Genomic DNA, 17,485 nt, shown 5'->3' with positions numbered 1-17,485 from the left:
CCTTCTCCTGTCCCGCCCAGCCACACTTGATCAGGTGATCTGTGGTCACCTGATCTCAGTTACAGCTGACTCAGCTGCTTCGCACACAGAAGCGCTTGCGGTTTGGGATTTGCTCTTTTTGCCCTAAAATCAGCCAAAACGGGGTCGACCAGCAGAAAATCCAGAACAGGATCTTTCCTCCTCCGTATCAACGCTCTCCACCCCGATCCCCTCCCCCCTCTTTATCGCCGTCCGCTGTGAGTGCAAATATGGCGCCCAGTTTCGACACCCTCTCCGAGCAGGACCTCCACGAAGAGGAGGAGGAGGAGATTGACTTCTCCGGTGAGTGCGACCCCGACTCGCGTTCTTTGTCCTGTCCTGTCCTGTCCTGTCCTATCCGTTACCCGTGCCCCTCGTCACTGACCGCGATCGGTTTTTGGTCTTGCAGACCTCAAGGAGCAGTTTGAAGTGAAACTTGATGAGGGTTTGGATACATTCGTTGTCATCGATGGGCTTCCGATCGTGCCCGAGGAGAGCAGGCAGAAGCTCATCAAATTCTTGTTGAGGAAGCTCACCACCGCCGGCAACACCTCCGAAGATGCTGTTTTCATGCCCATCAACGACAAGAATATGTCCGAAGGGTATGTACTGGGATCTCGGGCTGGAACTGCAGCAGGGAGAAATTAACGTTGGGTCGCAGTTTCGCCTTCGTCGAATATGAGACTCCCGAACAAGCCGTCGCTGCCGTGAAGGCCCTGCACGGTGTCCCCCTCGACAAGAAGCACACTCTCGCTGTCAACAAACTGATGGATATTGACCGCTACGGTCGTGAAGGACGTGTCGACGAGGAATACAAGCCCCCCACTATCGAACCCTTTAAGGAGAAGGAGCACCTCCGCTCGTGGCTCGCCGACCCCAACGCTCGTGACCAGTTCGCCCTCTACCGCGGCGACAAGGTCGGCGTCTTCTGGAACAACAAGAACCACCCGCCCGAGAATGTTGTCGATCGTGCCCACTGGACGCAGCTGTTCGTCCAGTGGTCCCCCAAGGGTACCTACCTCGCCTCTGTCCACCCTCAGGGTATTCAACTCTGGGGTGGCCCGGCTTTCTCGAAGCAAAAGCAGTTCCCTCACCCTTTTGTGCAGTTGGTTGAGTTCTCGCCCGGCGAGAACTATCTCACCACCTGGTCCGCGCGCCCCATTCAGGTTGAGGAGGGTCACCCTGTTTTGACCTACGAGGAAGAAGGAAAGAACATCATCATCTGGGATATCGTTACCGGAAAGCCCCTACGTTCGTTCGTTTCCAACGATCTCGCTGCTGGCCCTGGTGCCGAGGGTGATGCCCAGCCCAAGAAGAAGGTTCAGTGGCCCGCTTTCAAGTGGTCTGCTGATGAGAAGTACGTTGCGAGAATGCAGCAATCCCAATCGATCTCTATCTACGAACTTCCCCGGATGAACTTGCTGGGCAAGACCTCCGTCAAGATCGATGGTGTTATGGACTTCGAATGGTCCCCCGCCACCGTTAACCGCGAGGGCGTGAAGCAATACGAACAGCTGCTCTGCTTCTGGACTCCCGAAATCGGCAGCAACCCCGCTCGTGTCGCCCTTATGAGCGTTCCTTCGAAAGAAATCGTTCGTACCCGTAACCTTTTCAACGTCTCCGATGTCAAGCTGCACTGGCAATCACAAGGTACCTACGTCTGTGTGAAGGTGGATCGTCACTCCAAGTCCAAGAAGTCCATGGCCACCAACCTGGAGATTTTCCGCATTCGCGAGAAGGGTGTTCCGGTCGAGGTTGTTGACAGTCTCAAGGATACCGTGATCAACTTCGCCTGGGAGCCGAATGGAGGACGTTTCGTTCTCATCACGAACGGTGAGGCTGCCGGCGGTGCTGGCGCTCCCCCTAAGACGGCAGTTTCCTTCTTCGCTCCCGAGAAGAAGGGTGTTTCGGCCGGTAACTTCAAGCTTGTGCGCACCATTGAGAAGAAGACGAGCAACGCCATCTACTGGTCGCCCAAGGGTCGCTTCGTTGTCGTTGCCACGGTTCACTCTCAATCGAGCTTCGACATAGACTTCTGGGATATGGATTTCGAGGGTGAGAAGCCCGAGGGTGAGAAGGATTTGGCTGCCAACCTTCAGCTGATGAAGACGGTCGAGCACTACGGTGTCACGGACATTGACTGGGATCCCACCGGTCGTTACGTTGTCACCAGTGCTAGTGTGTGGACTCACTCGGTATGTTCATCTTCTAATCTGAATCTCTTCGCACTCGCTGGACACCGTTGCTAATTTGTACCTGTAGATGGAAAACGGCTGGAACATCCACACTTTCGCCGGTCAGACCCTTTCCGAGAACCCGACCGAAAAGTTCAAGCAGTTCGTCTGGCGCCCTCGCCCCCCCACTCTTCTCAGCAAGGAGGAGCAGAAGCAGGTGCGCAAGAACCTGCGCGAATACTCCAAGGAGTTCGACGAGGAGGACAAGTACGCTGTCGACATTGCCAACACCGCGGTGGTGGAGACGCGCAAGCGCGTTCTCAACGAGTGGGTTGCCTGGATGCGTCGGGAGAAGGAGCTCTTGACCGAAGAGCGCGAGGCCTACGGCCTTCCCGAGGAGGCCGATACTCCCAAGCTGGCCAAGGATGCCTCCGCGGTCTCCGACGAACAGGGCGACACCGTTGTCGAGGAGATTGTCGAGGAGATTATCGAGGAGAGCGAGGAGATCATTGGTTGATTGGGGTTCCTTTTTTTCCGTATCTAATGTGTTCCATTTCCATCCCATTTCCCATTTTTTCTCTTTCTTCCATTCCTGCATCTTGTCTGTCGATATCCTCCTCCATTTTTTCCTCCCTCTACCTCTCCCTCTCTCTTCGAAGTTTCCACACTTTCCTCCTGTGAGCTTCCTCCCATGATACGCCCTTTGGCTCGGTTCCAGATCGCAAAAGCAGTGGGGAGCAGACTTTTTGCTGGAACATCGAAACCAAAAGAAAAAAAAGCGAATAGATCTGTATTGCATATTTCACTTACCCTCAAGCGTGTGGGGGAGATTAAATGATATGCGTGACGTTCGGTAGTATGAGAGATGACAGACAATGATGAAACCCAAAGCAGTTCTTGCAACTATGATTAAGTGATTAGTGCTTCCTTTCGGACTTGCAACAAGATTATAGATTAAACAACCAGATAATCCACCACCCACTGACCCAGACCCCCAGACCCCAGAACAACAAGCCCATAAACAACCCACCGCCAACCCTTTCCCCTTAAGACAGCAGCAACAGCAGCAGCAGCCCCCGACGTACTCGACGCAACGGAAGTCTTACTCCCCCCATTATTGCCGGCGGTCTGCCACGGCCCCGAATACGTACTCGACGCCTGCACGTTGATGCGAAAGAACGCCTTATCGCCCAGCTTCTCATTGCCCCCGATCACATTCCCCGGGGGCGTATACTCACACACCACGTACCAGCCCTGCGGCCGCTGAATGCCATTGATGCCTTCACTCCCACCATTGTTGCCATTGCCATTGCCATTGCCATTGCCACTGTGATTGCCATTCTTGTTGGCAGTATCCCCATTCTTCGTCCCCTGCGAATCCTTCCCATCATTCAAATCCACCCCACAGTCCACCGCCGCGCAGCCCACCTCGGTCGTCGCCCGCCACACCAGCTGCGTGAAGTGGCCCGTCTCCTCGGTGAACCCCGTCGGGTCCCGGAAGTTGTAGCGCAGGCCCTCGTCGCCCCACGCGGCGACGGCGGCCGAGGCGTTCGGGAACCCGAAGGCTAGGTTCTCGCCGTAGGGGCCGTGCTTTTTGTCCCCTTATTTAGTAATAAAGCTTTGTGTAACCGGGTTTATAAACCTGATGCTGTGGGGTTGGGGGAAGGCGGGCAGAGGGGTGTGTGTCCCTACCGAATGCGCCCATTTACACCCTTCGGCCCATTTCTTTGCGTACTCGGCCAGGCTCTTGTTCCAGATGAGGTTGCTGGCGTTGTGGGCTTGGCGGTAGGTGTTGGTGACGCTGAGGATGGTGTTGGCGAAGAGGTCGAGCGAGGTGTAGGAGGGTGGGTGGGGGACGGTGGGCGTCGCGGCGGTGGTGGCGGTCACTGTGACGACGATGATGGTCGTGGCTTGCGGGGTGAGGGCGGGGTCGGCGGCGGTTAGGGCCGTGATGAGGAGGAGGAGGATGGTGATGGTGATGTAGAGCCAGTGGAGGAGGGTGGTGGTGGTGGTTATGGCTGATCTTGTTGTGGATGGGAGTGGGTTGTTGGTGGTCATCTTGGTGGTCAGTTGTCATTCAGGTAACTGTCATGGTGTTTTATTTAGGTCGTTACGATGAGATAGAAAAAGGGCAGCATGGAGAGAAAGAGAAAGAGAGAGAGAGAGAGAAAGACAGGGTCAAAGTATGCAGGTCGAGATGTCAATCCACCAATTGTTCGCTTGCTCAATGTTTTCAGGTTTCAAAAACAGGGTCTGTGACGGCTTGCCAGGTGACAGGCCCAGACCAAAGAGACATCCTGAAACGGAGAGACTCTCTCGATATTCCGACAGATTATGAGTGCATGATGCAACGGCGCCTTAAAGAAGCAGGGTCTATGACTAAGGGTAGATCTAGAATAGAGGATCGACCCTTCGGACCGTCCCGGATGCTACCTGACGATCCAAATTAGTTAACTACTCATAGGTTCTCAATGGGGGTATTCATGGCTCTCTATATACATGGTATATTCGTGGTTCACATAACACTACATCCAATGCCATACATGGCTCGTTCCACGTCCCGCTTGACCAGCAACCAGTCTGCTCGTCGCTCGGCGAATTCGTACACTTCCTCCACCCGCCAAATCCCATAGAATCGATCCGCATCAGCGATGATGGTGGCTAACTCCTTGGCGTCGGACGAGTCGATCAGGTAGATTTGTGACAACTCCCGTAGCGCCTTGAAATATATCAGGAGATCCTGGTTCTTAAACCCTTGGATGAATTTGAAATAGTGGGTCATGTCGCTTGAGAGGTTGTCAGCTGTGTTCAATGGTGTAATTTGAAACAAGGGAGAGCGCTTACCTGATAAGCTTCAAGGATCCCTCGATGCTGATCCGCTGTCGCTTGAGGTGCTTGCACAAGGCGGCAAAAAGCCGCAGTCCGACCTCCTGGTTGAAGACATCCAGCATGCTCTTGTCCGTACTGCCCACAAGCATCTGGGTATGCGAAGATACCACATCTACTACGGCAGCCGCCGCCTCAGTGATGTTCACATCCATCGTCTTTCGATACGGGTCCTGGGAAACACTGGGGTTGAAGTCTGTCGCTAACTGTCGTGTCGCGAGGATATAATCCACTTCCTCCATAAGCACGTCAATGCCTTTGTTCAGTCCAGCAGCCACCCGCTCATCGAGGTTCTGCTCGAACTTCTTCTTTTCCTTGACGGCCGGATCAAGGAAGTCGTTCCGATCGGTCAACTTAGCGCCAACAAGCTCCTGCTCGTAGAAAACATCGATCATCTGCAAGATCAGATCGCCAACATTGACCAACTCCAGAAAAGTCACCAACGGCTCGACTCCGGACTGGTCCCGTTCTCCCTGTTCGCGAGGCCGATAATTGGATAGATGGCTAACAGCCTTGTCAAAGCCGCCGATCAGATGGCGGTGCCCAAGAATGCGCACTAGAGCAACGAAAATAGCCTCGCACTGCTGTTTGGCTGCGCTTCCGTATTCACCCCCTATGCTGACAAATTGCGCAGCTCGTTCTAGGCTGGATTTCGCGGCGTGCACAAGGCTTAGAGCGATTTCAATGCTGAAGAGAGATCGAATTCCTTCTAGCTTGGATTTCATTACTGCAGCCTTTGCTGCAAGTTCTGTAGTCGGTGCTTCCATCACTGGAGGTGTGGCAGGTGAACCGATCGTGGAAAATCGGTTTGGGCTCTTCAGAGATGACGCATCATCAGGAGAGGGGTCTGGAGTCGACTTGGTTTCCGTTGTCTTGCTCCCTGAAAAGCTGGGGAGGATGTTGACGGGCGCCATGATCACTTTTTTGAACGAGGTCAGAAAGTCCCGTTTGTCAGCCTGTCGGTTGATGTTGGACATCAGAAACAGCTCAGTTGATGCAGCCTGCTCTGAGAGTTGCCGATCCCATTCCCCGACTGCTGCTTCAGACTTTTTCCGGAAATGGTCTAATTCTTCTGCAAAATACAGATCCAGGTGAGGTTCATATGTTTTCGCAATAACGTGCTGCAAGAACTCGTCAAATGTATCGGGCGAGTTTTGAATGGGCAGCAGTGTATCCGATAGATTGAGACATTGTGCGAATGTTCCCGAAACCGCTGTGAGGTAAGACTCAATGTTCGTGCGATGTAATTCGTCGAAGATAGCTGTCAAGTATGGGAACAGTACATCTTGTCCGACTTTTTCGATAAATGGCGTGCTGACCTGTAATTGCGGGGGGAAAGCACGGTTTATAATTGAGACCTCCTCGTTGTAGGCGACACTCATCCGGGTGAAGAAAGCCTGGGTATGTTCCAGCTTGACACTTCCAGCGAAAGTGTCGATACAGTCGGTCACACTTCCAAAATCCGATTTGCGCGTAACCAGGTGGTTGTGGTGAATGAAGAGCTCGATTGCTGCGCCACCACCGTTCAACGTATATAGCACATGGGCGTATTCCCGCATTCTGTTTTCGATGTCTTCAGTCTCATAGCCGTGTCGAAACTCTTTGACCGCGTTTGTTTCGAAGGCCGACACAGCTGACTGCAGCTGTTGGGTTCGTTCATGCCAACCGTCGGTACAATCACAGTTGGCGAACGCCTGCAACTGAGAAAGAATCTGTGCCTGGTGTTGCGGATTGCTGTAGTCTCGAAACAGCAGACTGTCGGCCGAAGCTCCTAAGGTGACAATATCATTATAGTATGGTGCCAACGCCGCGTGTATCTTTCCATACTCTTGACGAGCTTCTCCGCGCACTGATTTGACCTGTCTCAACACACCCAAGACCGGATCGTCCTCTGAATCATCCTTGACATTAGCAATAGCAGGGGCAGACAGTTGTATTTGGTCGAAGCCATCCGCGAGCGAACTCAAGGCGTGGTCAGATTTGCGCTGAGTCGCATCAATTGCTTCCTGGAGATCCACCGCCTCTTTGTGCTCGATGGTTTTCATGTCGGCTATGGTTCCAAAGGTGTCTTCAACATGTTTGCGAGCCTCCAATTCGTCCCAGCACCCGATCTGTTTCAGCTTCTGCACCCATCTGGTATCATCGTACGCCATTTCGCGCAAGAGTTTCGACGACCGAGCGACTCGGATGAGGTCGACGGGGGAGAGATAATCAAGGATGGACGACATGATCTCTGCATTGCGATCGGTCAACATTAGAATCCCAAGCAAACAGATTCGGGATCTCTGGCTAAAGCCGCAGCTTATGGGCCATACCTGCTGGAAGGGCCGCCCTGGAGATCTCCTCCATGGAGGCCATTCTGAGTGAAGCCAAAACATCTCTGCGGGGCTTCTGTTTGTTCCCTGGCCCATTCCTGGCGTTCTGCATCTTGATCAACTGCGATTTGGCATCGGGATATGAATTGTGGTTCAGTGAGCACCGGCGCAGCTGAAGTCCGGCCGGGCAAGTCGGTCAGGGTCCCAGTGGGCGGTGCCCACCAAGAAGCTACTAGTAGTAAGTAGTTCGCTCCGCGGGGCGGCCCCAAATTCAGGTCACGATAAGGTTGAGCTCAAATCCACGGTAGCCCGGGTATCATAATGTTGATAAGGCACCTGTACGGCTGCTGCGCATGTGAAAAGAAGATCTGCTTTGTATCAAATAAAGAGGTTGTGAGCACCTATTGGCACTCTCAACGGTCCGTGTCAACCGCCAACCCCAGAAAACGGGCTATGGGAATGGATCAGCCGGATGTTTTTCCCTTCCGGCCCAAGCCGCCGGTTCGATCATGCTTTATCAAACCAACAGCATCAACAGGAATTGACGTCGTCGCTTGTAGATAGTAACCTCACCTAATGCAAGCGAGCTCAGATCAATTAGCGGGTATCTGTTCTAGATCTGGAAAAAAAAAAACTCATACACAGTCAAGTACTTCCCATCAATCATGATCCAGTCGTAGTTCCCGAAATACTAATCGAGGATGTATATAAATTTAGTGTAGATGTTCTGCTTAGGAACGGTCGGCTTCCTTGCTGGTACCCCAACCTTTGGTTCTTGAGACCCATACTCTGAAACATCAAGGATGAAAGGGTAGTGATTGGAAAGTAATTGGATGTTGGAATTGCAGAGAGAAGACATTGAGCTGCGGACAGTTACGGGTCTACAAGGGTGCCCCAGGCTACCTACCTAGGATGCCGAGTACCTGCTCTTTTCGTCAACTCTCTTGAACCACGAGCATCTCAACTCTACTGGACTTCATATCCGCCTATCAATGAATGGTGCTGCATGTGTCACCAGTCCTACAGGATCTTGAGCCGAAAATGGGCTCGACCAGCTGCATCTCACGTACGATGGAAGTGCAACAGCCAGTTCTTCACATTGAAGCTCGTGTCAAGACCAACAATGACGGCATCATCATCCGCACGGACTTAGTAGGCAACCAAAAGACTCGACACTTCCCCCTCTGACCCCTGAACAGATCCGAGACGAACTCACCAAGTGGCTGATTGACAAGTTCGTGGTTCTCTCCCTCGGACAAGAGATCGTCTCCTTCGGCAAGTCAACCGCAGCCAACGCATCCAAACAAGACTGTTAATCGTTGACCAGATGGGCTGAGTAACTCCCACACCCAGGCTCTGGATTCCGTGCTCGTTTGCGAGTGCACCGGTGGTACTATGGATTCCGGAGCATATCCCCTAGACCAGGTGAGGTTGGATGTTCAAGCATATCAGCTCCATACACAACTGGAGTCCGAGGACCCTCACCTCACCCAGACACTCAATGGTCACACCGAGAATAGTATGAACTCAACGAGGGCGAAGATCATGGCACTTCCCAACTCAGATCTGAATGGACTCTGGGAATCGTACGGAAGCTCAACCCCGACTCCAGCTCCATGCTCGCGCGCTGGTCTAATCTATGCCTGATAGCTTGCATTTCGATGAGCCTATACAGTCAACGCTCCTTACTGCTATACGCAGAATGCGTAAGTGATCTACGACACAGGCATATGTTCCGCGGTTTCCTAATTACAGACATATAGTCTCATTCTCTGCCTGCAAGCTCGACAGATGGACTATCAACTGGAACAAGCTGGTTCTCCTCTGGGGGCCACCTGGGACCGGTAAAACAAGCTTGTGGTGCGTTCCAGCATGTGACCATGAGTCTAAACACTAAAAGCATCCCAGCCGCGGTCTAGCTCAGAAGCTCGCAATACGCCTGGGGAAAGACTATCCCCAGAGTAAAATGTTCGAGATCAACGCGCATGCGCTAGGAAGTAAGTTCTTCAGCGAGGGAGCGAAGTTAGTGGATCAGATGTTTGAGCGCATAGATCTGTTGCTTGAAGAGGAAGACGAAACGCTGGTCTGCGTATTCATTGATGAAATCGAGACGCTCGCTGCCCGCAGAGATCGAGCTTTGCGTAGCAACGAACCATTTGATGCCATCCGAGCCGTGAACGCTCTGTTGACAGGCCTCGACAAAATCAAGGCCCATCCAAATGTAATTGTGGTCTGCGCGAGCAACTTGTTGACTGCCCTGGTAAGCATTCAACTATAGCACAATATGAAAGCGGCTGATAAGCATCGTCGTCTTGTGTAGGACCCGGCGTTTCTCGACCGAGTCGATATCAAGCAATGTGTACCGAATTTATCCAGCCGATCGATTTATCGCATCTACAAAGATTGCCTCGAGGAGATGAGTCGTAACCGTATCATCGAAGGGGCCGCATTTGACGTGAAACTCCTTCAGCCGGATGATCCTCAAACGCGATTGTCGTACATGGAAGAGCCGGCCGAGCAGCTCATGTTACCGACGTATGATGAGATGATTGTCAACTACCCGATGTTTCCAGAGGCCGTTCCCACACTGCTGGCGGAGGCGGTGTCGGAGAGTCTGGTCAGTGCATTCTCTGGTGGGAATTTGGTGAACACCACGCTGACCCGTGACTTCAACTCTCAACGTAGGGACTGAGCGGCCGAACAGTTCGTCGACTGCCCATTCTATCGCTAGTAATGTATGGCGAGGAAGGAAGGAGCGATATTCGCAAGGCCATTGATGCGCTGAGAAAGGGCATCGCGGCGGAGAAGATGACTAACCAATGAGAGCCGACGGATTAAAACCAAGCCAGTGAGGCGAATGGGAGGCAAGGCGAGGGATCCAGAGCCATTGAGGGCCATAGACCAGGACATGGAGGTATGGGGAGAAGAAAGAACAGCTTTAAGGAGTTGTGTAATGCCTCCAATAGTATTAAATCGAGTAGTGGTTTGAGGAAGCTGAGTGAGGGTGTGCAGTGCATCAGACCAAATGATGCCGGCCGGCCTCGAAAATTGGTTGTTCCGAAAAGTCGCGGTTTTCACCGAAGCCAGTTAGCAGCCGGCCAGCAGCCAATCAGCGGCAGGGTTTAGGCAATTCCAAGCCCAAGAGAAACTTGACCCGTTCGACCAACCTCGACTTCAATTGAACCTCCAAAAGCACATTCTCCCACTGCGCTCCAGCCTTGTCCCCTCCCCCCCTCCCTCTCCTCCTCCCCACCACCACCCCTTCTGTGGCTATTGTGCCGTCCTAATTACCCATCGTTCGGAGGGTTATACATATCGTCAGTATGCTGGGCCGTACTGTTTTGCGCAGCGTGCCCTTCCGGGGTGTCGCACGTCAGACCTTGAGCAAGACCTCCACGGTACGCTATTCCCGGGCTTCGACGCCAATTGACCCCATGCCATGAGGTCAATCGATGTGCAATCGATCACCAATCCTTCAGCAAGAGCCTTTGACTAACTTGCTGACCAGCGTGCGTCTTCCTCTGCCGCCGGTCCCGAATCCGCCAGCTCCCCCTTCAACCTCACACTCACTGCCTCGGCCGCCACCGCCGTCGCTATCGGATCGGCCGCCTATCTCTATGGCCAAGAGGCTCACGCCATGACGCCTGCTGAGGAGGGGTGAGTAACACTCTAGAAAGAATTCAGAATTGGCCCTCGACCAGACCAGCTCCGCTGTCCCGGAACGATGGCTCGTCCCAACCCGGCCAATCACACCACCACAAAGCTAACAGCATCGAAATCCAGTCTGCACGCTACCGCATACCCTTGGGAGCACGCCAAGTGGAACAAGACATTCGATCACGCCGCGTGAGTAACCTCTTTACCTGTTATCCTGACACCGGGGAGCCCACCATGGACCTCACTGGCAACTCCCGCAACCTCGGCAATTGTGCTCATATGATTCTTTTGTGTTCAAAATACAGTCTTCGCCGTGGTTTCCAGGTCTACCGTGAAGTCTGCGCCAGCTGCCACTCCCTGACTCGTGTGCCCTGGCGCTCGTTCGTCGGTGTCCTCCACACCGTCGATGAGATGAAGGCCATGGCCGAAGAGTACGAGTACGACACCGAGCCCAACGACCAGGGTGAGATTGAGAAGCGCCCCGGAAAGCTGTCCGACTACATCCCCGCCCCCTACCCCAACGAGGAGGCCGCCCGTGCTGCCAACGGTGGTGCTCTGCCCCCGGATCTCAGCTTGATCGTCAAGGGCCGTCACGGTGGCTGCAACTACATCTTCAGTCTGTTGACTGGCTACCCCGACGAGCCCCCAGCTGGTGTTGTCCTCGGTGAGGGCATGAACTTCAACCCCTACTTCCCCGGTACCGGTATGTATACAACCGAACACTCCGATTGACCGAAGACTCCTCCCATCTGACCGCTGAATATCCAGGTATTGCCATGGGTCGTGTTCTCTTCGACGGTGTCGTCGAGTACGAGGACGGCACCCCCGCCACCACCTCCCAGATGGCCAAGGACGTCGTCGAGTTCCTCAACTGGGCCGCCGAGCCCGAGATGGACGACCGCAAGAAGATGGGTGTCAAGGCCATCACCCTTCTGACCGGTCTCTTCGCCCTGAGCGTCTGGGTCAAGCGTTACAAGTGGTCCCCGATTAAGACGAGAAAGATCGTGTACAGCCCCCCCGTTTCCCGGCGCTAGAAGAGGAGAGGCCTCGCAAAAAGCGGAACCACCCTAGAAATGTTTGCCAAACAACCTTCAAACCAAGTGAAATTGGGAGGCTGCCAGAAAGGGAGATAAAGAAAAAAAATAAAGAACAATTCCGGCGGCGGGCGAAAGCTTTTTTGATATAAATGCCTGTATCATAACAAATCTGGGAGTCGTCCTTACGTGTTTATTTTCTCTTCCCTGCTGCAAAGACTTGTGCTGTTTCACGGACATTTATTCGGTGTGCTTTCTGCTTTATGTTTCGTTAGAAGTGTGTGTTGTTTGTCGTTTTTTTTACCTACTCCACAGGACACCTGTATCTTGTATCCTAGATATTTATTCTCCTTTGAAAATGTTGTTTTTTTTGAAGGTCCCCCCGCAATGTCACAATTTCTTATGTTTTGATTCGGATCGTGATCTTCGGTATGGACAGTTAACGTGTGCTGTGGGTGTGGGTGTGGGTGTGGTTGTGGTTGTGGCAGATGTGGGATATAGGTTTTCTTCTCCCTTGCTCTCGCATTCATTTATTAACATGTAGAGAAGAGCGGGAGCTAGGTATCTGCTGCTCATCTCATTGTATGTATGGTGAGTGAGCATTGAGACATGTACGGAGTACTAGAATGTTCTTTCCGATACTGAAGCCATGCATCTAGAGCACCAACCAATACCTCTATTCCCCCCTCAACCCCAGCCCACATCATTACATTATGCCTCATATCATGACCTCTAGCAAGTTGACCCTTTCTAGCTAGTAACTACCTGCATTCTCATAGCGAACGGTAGCATCTCAACAAACCCCCTCCCCCTCTGTTACCTCCATCGCCCCGACCCCCACCACCCCATCTCCATCTCCGTCCCCCCCCTCCATAACCGCAGCCCCAACCGTCCGCTCCCCATCCCCAAACACCCTCACGAAAAACGAATCATACGACCGCCACATCGCCCCAAACACCGCGTCCTGCGCCCGCACCAACCAACCCGGATGCCGACCATCCGGACCGGCCAGCGCGCGGCCCAGCCCGATCAGCCCCATGACCACGGGCCCCCACGCCGCCAGGAACGCGACCTGCCCGACCCGCTGCCGCCGCGTCGTGATCCGGTACGGCCGGATGCCGGCCAGATAGGCGCGGTAGGCGCGGGGGAGGTTGTGCTCGGCGGCGCCGGCGCGGATGAGGCCGAGGTAGCGGGCCGAGGGTTGGGCGTAGAAGGGGTTGGGGCGGGTGGATTTGGAAATTGTCGGTGGGGTTGCGGTTGCGGTTGCAGCAGCAGCAGCAGCAGCAGCCGCCGCCGCACCAGGGGACAGTAACGTGTGGGCCTGGAAGGGCACGGTGCCGGGGTGTTCGGGGACCGGGTCGGTTTGGGGATTGTAGGTCTTGGGGAAGGCGTAGCAGTCGATCACGGTGTCGATGTAGCCGCGGCCGCCGCCTTCGGTGGCGATGATGCGCGCGTAGTCGGACAGGGTGACCTCGTAGACGACGCCGACGAGCGGCATGCGCGGGCTGTAGTCTGGTTCTCCTTCTCCGTCTGTGGTGGTGGCGAGGAGGGGCAGGGAGGGGTCTGTTTCCTTCGGTGGAGCGTGGTCCGTGTCGCTGCGGACATTTGCGACGCCCTCCTCATCGTGATATCCCCTATCCTCCTCGGTGCCCTCGGCAGCACCCGGACGGTATCTCGTTGCCGCGAAACACGGCTCCGCGTAAGGGATTCCCGGTAGATCGAAGGTGAGCCACAGACTGGGGACGACGACGTTCGTACTGGACAGGGGGCGGATGCCGCGCATGCCGAGGAAGGTTTCCGAGTTCAGGTTCGAGCCGTAGGCGAGGTAGAGGACGGAGTCGTCGGAGGTAGGGAGCGATTGCGCGCTGACGCCGTGCGCTTGTAGCGCGGCCAGCTTCTCGGCGAGGTGGGTGTCTCTGTTGAGAGACGGGTTCGTCATGGTGGTTGTGGTGAGGGAGCTGGGCTGCTGCTGCTGCTGCTGTGGTGCATCGTCCATGTCTGAAGTATCCCTGTGAACCATTGTAGGAATACTCCGCGGCTGTAGGTATGTACAACCGAGCGCCTTGCGAGAGCGACACTTGACAATTGACGCTGAAACTCAATCAATGGGATCGGTGTAACGAATGGAGACCAATTTCGCAACCCCCGCAACCATGGACATGACCTGCTGGCAGCCCGTGAGCAACATGATGGATTTATATCTGGTGGAACTCTCGAACCCAGGTTTCGGTCTCTGGGTCGCTCGGTTGGTCGTTGTTGGCGAAGCCGGGGTTATCGGAACGGATCCTCGACCAGCCGGGGGTTTGATTACCAATACTCTCTTATTCCCGGTGGGTGAGAGAGTTGCAACTGCAACTGCTCCTGCTGCTGCTGCTGCTGTTGTTGTTCTTTGGTTTTGAGATGGTGTATTCTTTCCCCTTGAGCATCACTAACAATGCGGCTCTGATATAAGCTCATGGTCCTTTAGTTGTGACCATAGAGCAGCAACCAACGGGTAGTGGATGGCGCAACCCCGCCGATGAATGCAGTAATAGTACCGTGTATAGAAGCTCTCGGTGCCTGCGGGCATCGCGGAGATTAGATCTTATCGGATCTCCCTCGTCATGAGCCGTAATGGGGCATACTTCAACGCTTTCCACTCCTCTATGCCAATCCAGCTTACGTATCAATCCGAGTAAACCACCACTAAGCACCTGGTCGATGATCTATGCCAATGCGCAATGACAACGTAGCCAGCGACGTGTCGGTGCTCCGAGGCGCCTTCTTTACCTCCAAGGCTCTGCGCAATGGGCTACTCTTCCACCGCAAGGAGGGTTCGTCAAAGCCCTATTGCCTGCCTGCCCGTCAGAAAGCTCCTATTCGCAGACTTGCCTATACTTCATGAATGTCGGGCAAGCATCGGCACAGGTACCTTCCCGTACCCTATAGTTGCAAGCGCAGCCTTCTTGTCTTCATCAAGGCAACGTGGCCGAGTGGTTAAGGCGACAGCCTCGAATGCTATCTGATAGCACTGCAAGCTGTTGGGTTCGCCCGCGCGCGTTCAAATCGCGTCGTTGTCGTTCACTTTTTTGTCGAGACGAATACTCGTTCAATGCTAGGGTATTAGGCCAACATGCTGTCGAGCTTACCTCGGCCAAGCCCAGTCCGCATCGGAGGATACACAGGGGCAGTGCAGTGGGCGTGGGTACGTACCGCTGGCTAAAGGAATTGCTACACTGTCCACGTGGACGAGCCATTCAACATAGTATTCATTGATATTCATTACCTAGCTTATTACCCGCCGCAAGGGCGTAGAAAAAGATCCAATACAATAGAAACTCGTAGATCACTTTTGTGTTTAACCCCGCTCCCCAAACCAATTAGAGTCGTACATCAGAACAATACAGAAACTCGGGCGAGAGCCGCTCACTGAGAAGAGGTCAATTTCTCTCTGCGAGCGCGCACCGCCTGGGCCAGGTTCTCCAGCACCAGCTCCGTATCTTCCCAGTGGATGCAGGCGTCGGTGATACTGACACCGTACTTCAGGCCGGCCTTGCCCTCGGGAGGGACCTTCTGGTTACCTGCAAAACGAAAAAAGAAAAAGCATTAGCAAAACGAACCAGCCAACAACAAAAATCCTACATACCCTCGTTGATGTTGCTTTCAATCATCACACCCATGATAGCGGTCTCGCCCGCGGCGATCTGCTCAGCCAGAACAGCGGCGACCTTGGGCTGGTTCTTGTGGTTCTTCTGCGAGTTGCCGTGGCTGCAGTCCACCATCAGACGGGGTGGCAGGCCCTGGGCCGCCAGCTTCGCCTTGGCTTCCGTGATGCTCTGCGCGTCGTAGTTGGGACCCTTGGTGCCACCGCGGAGGATGACGAAGCAATCCGGGTTGCCGACGGTGCCGACGATGGCGGCGACACCGGGCTTGGTGACGGACAGGAAGTGATGGGGGTGCTTGACGGAGCCAATGGCATCCACTGCCACGCCCAGCGAGCCATCGGTGCCGTTCTTAAACCCGACGGGGAAGGACAGACCCGAGGCCAACTCCCGGTGGACCTGCGACTCCGTGGTGCGAGCCCCCACGGCTCCGACCGACAGGCAGTCGGCCAGGAACTGCGGGGAGATGGTATCGAGCATCTCGCTGGCAATCGGCATGCCCTTGTTGGTGAGGTCGACGAAGAGCTGGCGAGAGACGCGCAGACCCTTGTTGATCTTGAAGCTGTTGTCAATGTCCGGGTCATTGATCAGACCCTTCCAGCCAACAGTAGTCCGAGGCTTCTCGAGGTAGGAGCGCATGACAATCAGCAGCTCGTCCTTGTACTTCTCCTTCAACGTCAACAGCCGATCGCAGTATTCGAGGGCCATTTGCGGGTCGTGGATCGAGCATGGTCCGATGACGACCATCAAGCGGTGCCGGTCGGTGTCCGTGCCTTGAACGATGGCCGTGGCCTCCTCACGGCCTTCGAGGACCGTTTGTCTCGACTTATCCGTCAAGGCGATCTCATGTTGAAGAAGGTTGGGGGGAGTTAGGGGGTTGTATCCGCGAACTGGGGTAGAAGAACGCAAGTCGTTAGTGACAATGACATGAAAAATGGATAAACCGGGGAGCACACATACTTCTTGAGTCTTCCAAGGAAGTTCTGTCTCCGACGTTGGGGTTTTCAATGAAGAACTGTATGGGTTTGATGAGCATGGAATCGGAAACATTGAGGATGGCTGCAGGTGACTCACCGACATGGTGGGCGGCGGCGGCGGGGTGGGATGAGATGGCGATAGAGAGAGAGATAGGCAGATAGTATGCCCGATGAACTATAAGAAGGGAAGGGAGATGATGAGAGTGGATTCAAACGAGAGCAACCAAGGTTAAGATGGAGAGAAAAAAAGATTGACCTAGGGAGTCAATTGTACCAAAACAGCCGAGTTGTAGTTCAATTGAAGGCCAGTTCAATGCGCCTCTTATAAGAAATTGTCAAACCTGATTGTTCTTGGGAGAGGGGCAAAACCTCGTCACTCGCATTTGGGCTGGCCTCCTAAGTCGGCGGGCGCATTTCCATTCGAGTCATAATCCTTCGATCCACGTGACTTCGGTGAGCGGACAAATGCCCAACACTGGCCTTCCCATTGGCTGCGTCCCCTGGAATACAATACACCACACACTGCGTGCTGCAGCTGTACTGCACAGAGCTCACTGCAGTAGTCAATCACTACTCAATTGCCATCGTTGATCCATTTTTCCCGATGCTAGCTGATGCTGGTAGCAAATACGATCGATTTGCAGTAAGACTGGTGCTTGAGAGCGTGTTCTACGCAGGGTCGCTTCTGGAGACCAGGCGTCCACAGTCACAGGGGGGCTCAGATTGTTGCTCCCTACCATTTCGGGTGACTGACCCATGACTTCCATGAGGCACGGCATTCCA

The 17,485-nt window shown here is 54.1% G+C and overlaps 7 protein-coding genes and 1 non-coding gene across 8 annotated transcripts; 4 read left to right on the top strand and 4 right to left on the bottom strand.

Annotated features, from left to right (window-relative positions):
* The first annotated feature begins 28 nt into the window (after nt 1-28).
* Nucleotides 29-3,093, top strand: EifCb (translation initiation factor eIF3 core subunit b). Its single transcript, XM_025647911.1, has 4 exons — nt 29-321; nt 428-620; nt 680-2,213; nt 2,281-3,093. The coding sequence occupies exons 1-4, from the start codon at nt 249-251 to the stop codon at nt 2,707-2,709; spliced, it is 2,229 nt and encodes a 742-aa protein (XP_025500885.1). The 5' UTR covers nt 29-248; the 3' UTR covers nt 2,710-3,093.
* On the bottom strand, nt 2,995-4,607 carry BO66DRAFT_430858 (putative extracellular SCP domain protein Pry1; the record flags this gene model as incomplete). Its single annotated transcript, XM_025650549.1, has 3 exons — nt 3,902-4,607; nt 3,278-3,793; nt 2,995-3,095 (listed from the first exon to the last, which is right to left on the bottom strand). Exons 1-3 carry the CDS (start codon nt 4,248-4,250, stop codon nt 2,995-2,997), a joined length of 966 nt encoding a protein of 321 aa, XP_025500884.1. The 5' UTR covers nt 4,251-4,607.
* Nucleotides 4,608-4,659: 52 nt separating this feature from the next.
* On the bottom strand, nt 4,660-7,789 carry BO66DRAFT_430857 (exocyst complex component Sec10 family protein). The gene is made up of 3 exons (XM_025650548.1): nt 7,394-7,789; nt 5,037-7,311; nt 4,660-4,978 (listed from the first exon to the last, which is right to left on the bottom strand). The coding sequence occupies exons 1-3, from the start codon at nt 7,503-7,505 to the stop codon at nt 4,708-4,710; spliced, it is 2,658 nt and encodes an 885-aa protein (XP_025500883.1). The 5' UTR covers nt 7,506-7,789; the 3' UTR covers nt 4,660-4,707.
* A 675-nt stretch (nt 7,790-8,464) lies between these two features.
* BO66DRAFT_330084 (putative pachytene checkpoint component Pch2) lies at nt 8,465-10,216 on the top strand (the record flags this gene model as incomplete). Its single annotated transcript, XM_025644047.1, has 8 exons — nt 8,465-8,545; nt 8,593-8,672; nt 8,731-8,979; nt 9,044-9,099; nt 9,157-9,253; nt 9,302-9,653; nt 9,714-10,010; nt 10,079-10,216. 8 exons carry the CDS (start codon nt 8,465-8,467, stop codon nt 10,214-10,216), a joined length of 1,350 nt encoding a protein of 449 aa, XP_025500882.1.
* A 400-nt stretch (nt 10,217-10,616) lies between these two features.
* BO66DRAFT_394100 (ubiquinol--cytochrome-c reductase catalytic subunit CYT1) lies at nt 10,617-12,579 on the top strand. Its single transcript, XM_025647910.1, has 5 exons — nt 10,617-10,791; nt 10,902-11,050; nt 11,177-11,239; nt 11,356-11,753; nt 11,819-12,579. Exons 1-5 carry the CDS (start codon nt 10,717-10,719, stop codon nt 12,082-12,084), a joined length of 951 nt encoding a protein of 316 aa, XP_025500881.1. The 5' UTR covers nt 10,617-10,716; the 3' UTR covers nt 12,085-12,579.
* Nucleotides 12,389-14,023, bottom strand: BO66DRAFT_413854 (uncharacterized protein; the record flags this gene model as incomplete). Its single annotated transcript, XM_025649442.1, has 2 exons — nt 12,389-12,418; nt 12,974-14,023. 2 exons carry the CDS (start codon nt 14,021-14,023, stop codon nt 12,389-12,391), a joined length of 1,080 nt encoding a protein of 359 aa, XP_025500880.1.
* Nucleotides 14,024-15,042: 1,019 nt separating this feature from the next.
* BO66DRAFT_t253 lies at nt 15,043-15,143 on the top strand. Its single transcript has one exon. It is a non-coding gene; the product is annotated as a tRNA-Ser (tRNA).
* A 174-nt stretch (nt 15,144-15,317) lies between these two features.
* BO66DRAFT_394098 (3-deoxy-7-phosphoheptulonate synthase) lies at nt 15,318-17,075 on the bottom strand. Its single transcript, XM_025647909.1, has 4 exons — nt 16,800-17,075; nt 16,686-16,740; nt 15,710-16,615; nt 15,318-15,644 (listed from the first exon to the last, which is right to left on the bottom strand). Exons 1-4 carry the CDS (start codon nt 16,803-16,805, stop codon nt 15,490-15,492), a joined length of 1,122 nt encoding a protein of 373 aa, XP_025500879.1. The 5' UTR covers nt 16,806-17,075; the 3' UTR covers nt 15,318-15,489.
* Nucleotides 17,076-17,485: the final 410 nt, after the last annotated feature.

Source organism: Aspergillus aculeatinus, assembly GCF_003184765.1.
Source record: "Aspergillus aculeatinus CBS 121060 unplaced genomic scaffold BO66scaffold_45, whole genome shotgun sequence".
In the NCBI taxonomy this organism is placed as follows: Eukaryota; Fungi; Ascomycota; class Eurotiomycetes; order Eurotiales; family Aspergillaceae; genus Aspergillus; species Aspergillus aculeatinus.
The sequence above is the reverse complement of the archived record's forward strand: the minus strand, read 5'-3'. Positions and strand labels throughout refer to the sequence as shown.

Bases quoted from the DNA above. Each gene is read 5' to 3' on its own strand.
- EifCb (XM_025647911.1), top strand. From the start codon at position 249: ATGGCGCCCAGTTTCGACACCCTCTCCGAGCAGGACCTCCACGAAGAG. The intron at 322-427 runs GTGAGTGCGACC...TTGGTCTTGCAG, and splicing joins GGAGGAGATTGACTTCTCCG to ACCTCAAGGAGCAGTTTGAA. The intron at 2,214-2,280 runs GTATGTTCATCT...TTGTACCTGTAG, and splicing joins CTAGTGTGTGGACTCACTCG to ATGGAAAACGGCTGGAACAT.
- BO66DRAFT_430857 (XM_025650548.1), bottom strand. From the start codon at position 7,505: ATGCAGAACGCCAGGAATGGGCCAGGGAACAAACAGAAGCCCCGCAGA. The intron at 7,312-7,393 runs GTATGGCCCATA...ATCGCAATGCAG, and splicing joins CAGGGCGGCCCTTCCAGCAG to AGATCATGTCGTCCATCCTT. The intron at 4,979-5,036 runs GTAAGCGCTCTC...CAACCTCTCAAG, and splicing joins GGATCCTTGAAGCTTATCAG to CGACATGACCCACTATTTCA.
- BO66DRAFT_394100 (XM_025647910.1), top strand. From the start codon at position 10,717: ATGCTGGGCCGTACTGTTTTGCGCAGCGTGCCCTTCCGGGGTGTCGCA. The intron at 11,051-11,176 runs GTGAGTAACACT...ATCGAAATCCAG, and splicing joins ATGACGCCTGCTGAGGAGGG to TCTGCACGCTACCGCATACC. The intron at 11,754-11,818 runs GTATGTATACAA...CTGAATATCCAG, and splicing joins CCCCTACTTCCCCGGTACCG to GTATTGCCATGGGTCGTGTT.
- BO66DRAFT_394098 (XM_025647909.1), bottom strand. The intron at 16,616-16,685 runs GTATGTGTGCTC...CTTCTACCCCAG, and splicing joins TTCCTTGGAAGACTCAAGAA to TTCGCGGATACAACCCCCTA. The intron at 15,645-15,709 runs GTATGTAGGATT...TTCGTTTTGCAG, and splicing joins TGAAAGCAACATCAACGAGG to GTAACCAGAAGGTCCCTCCC.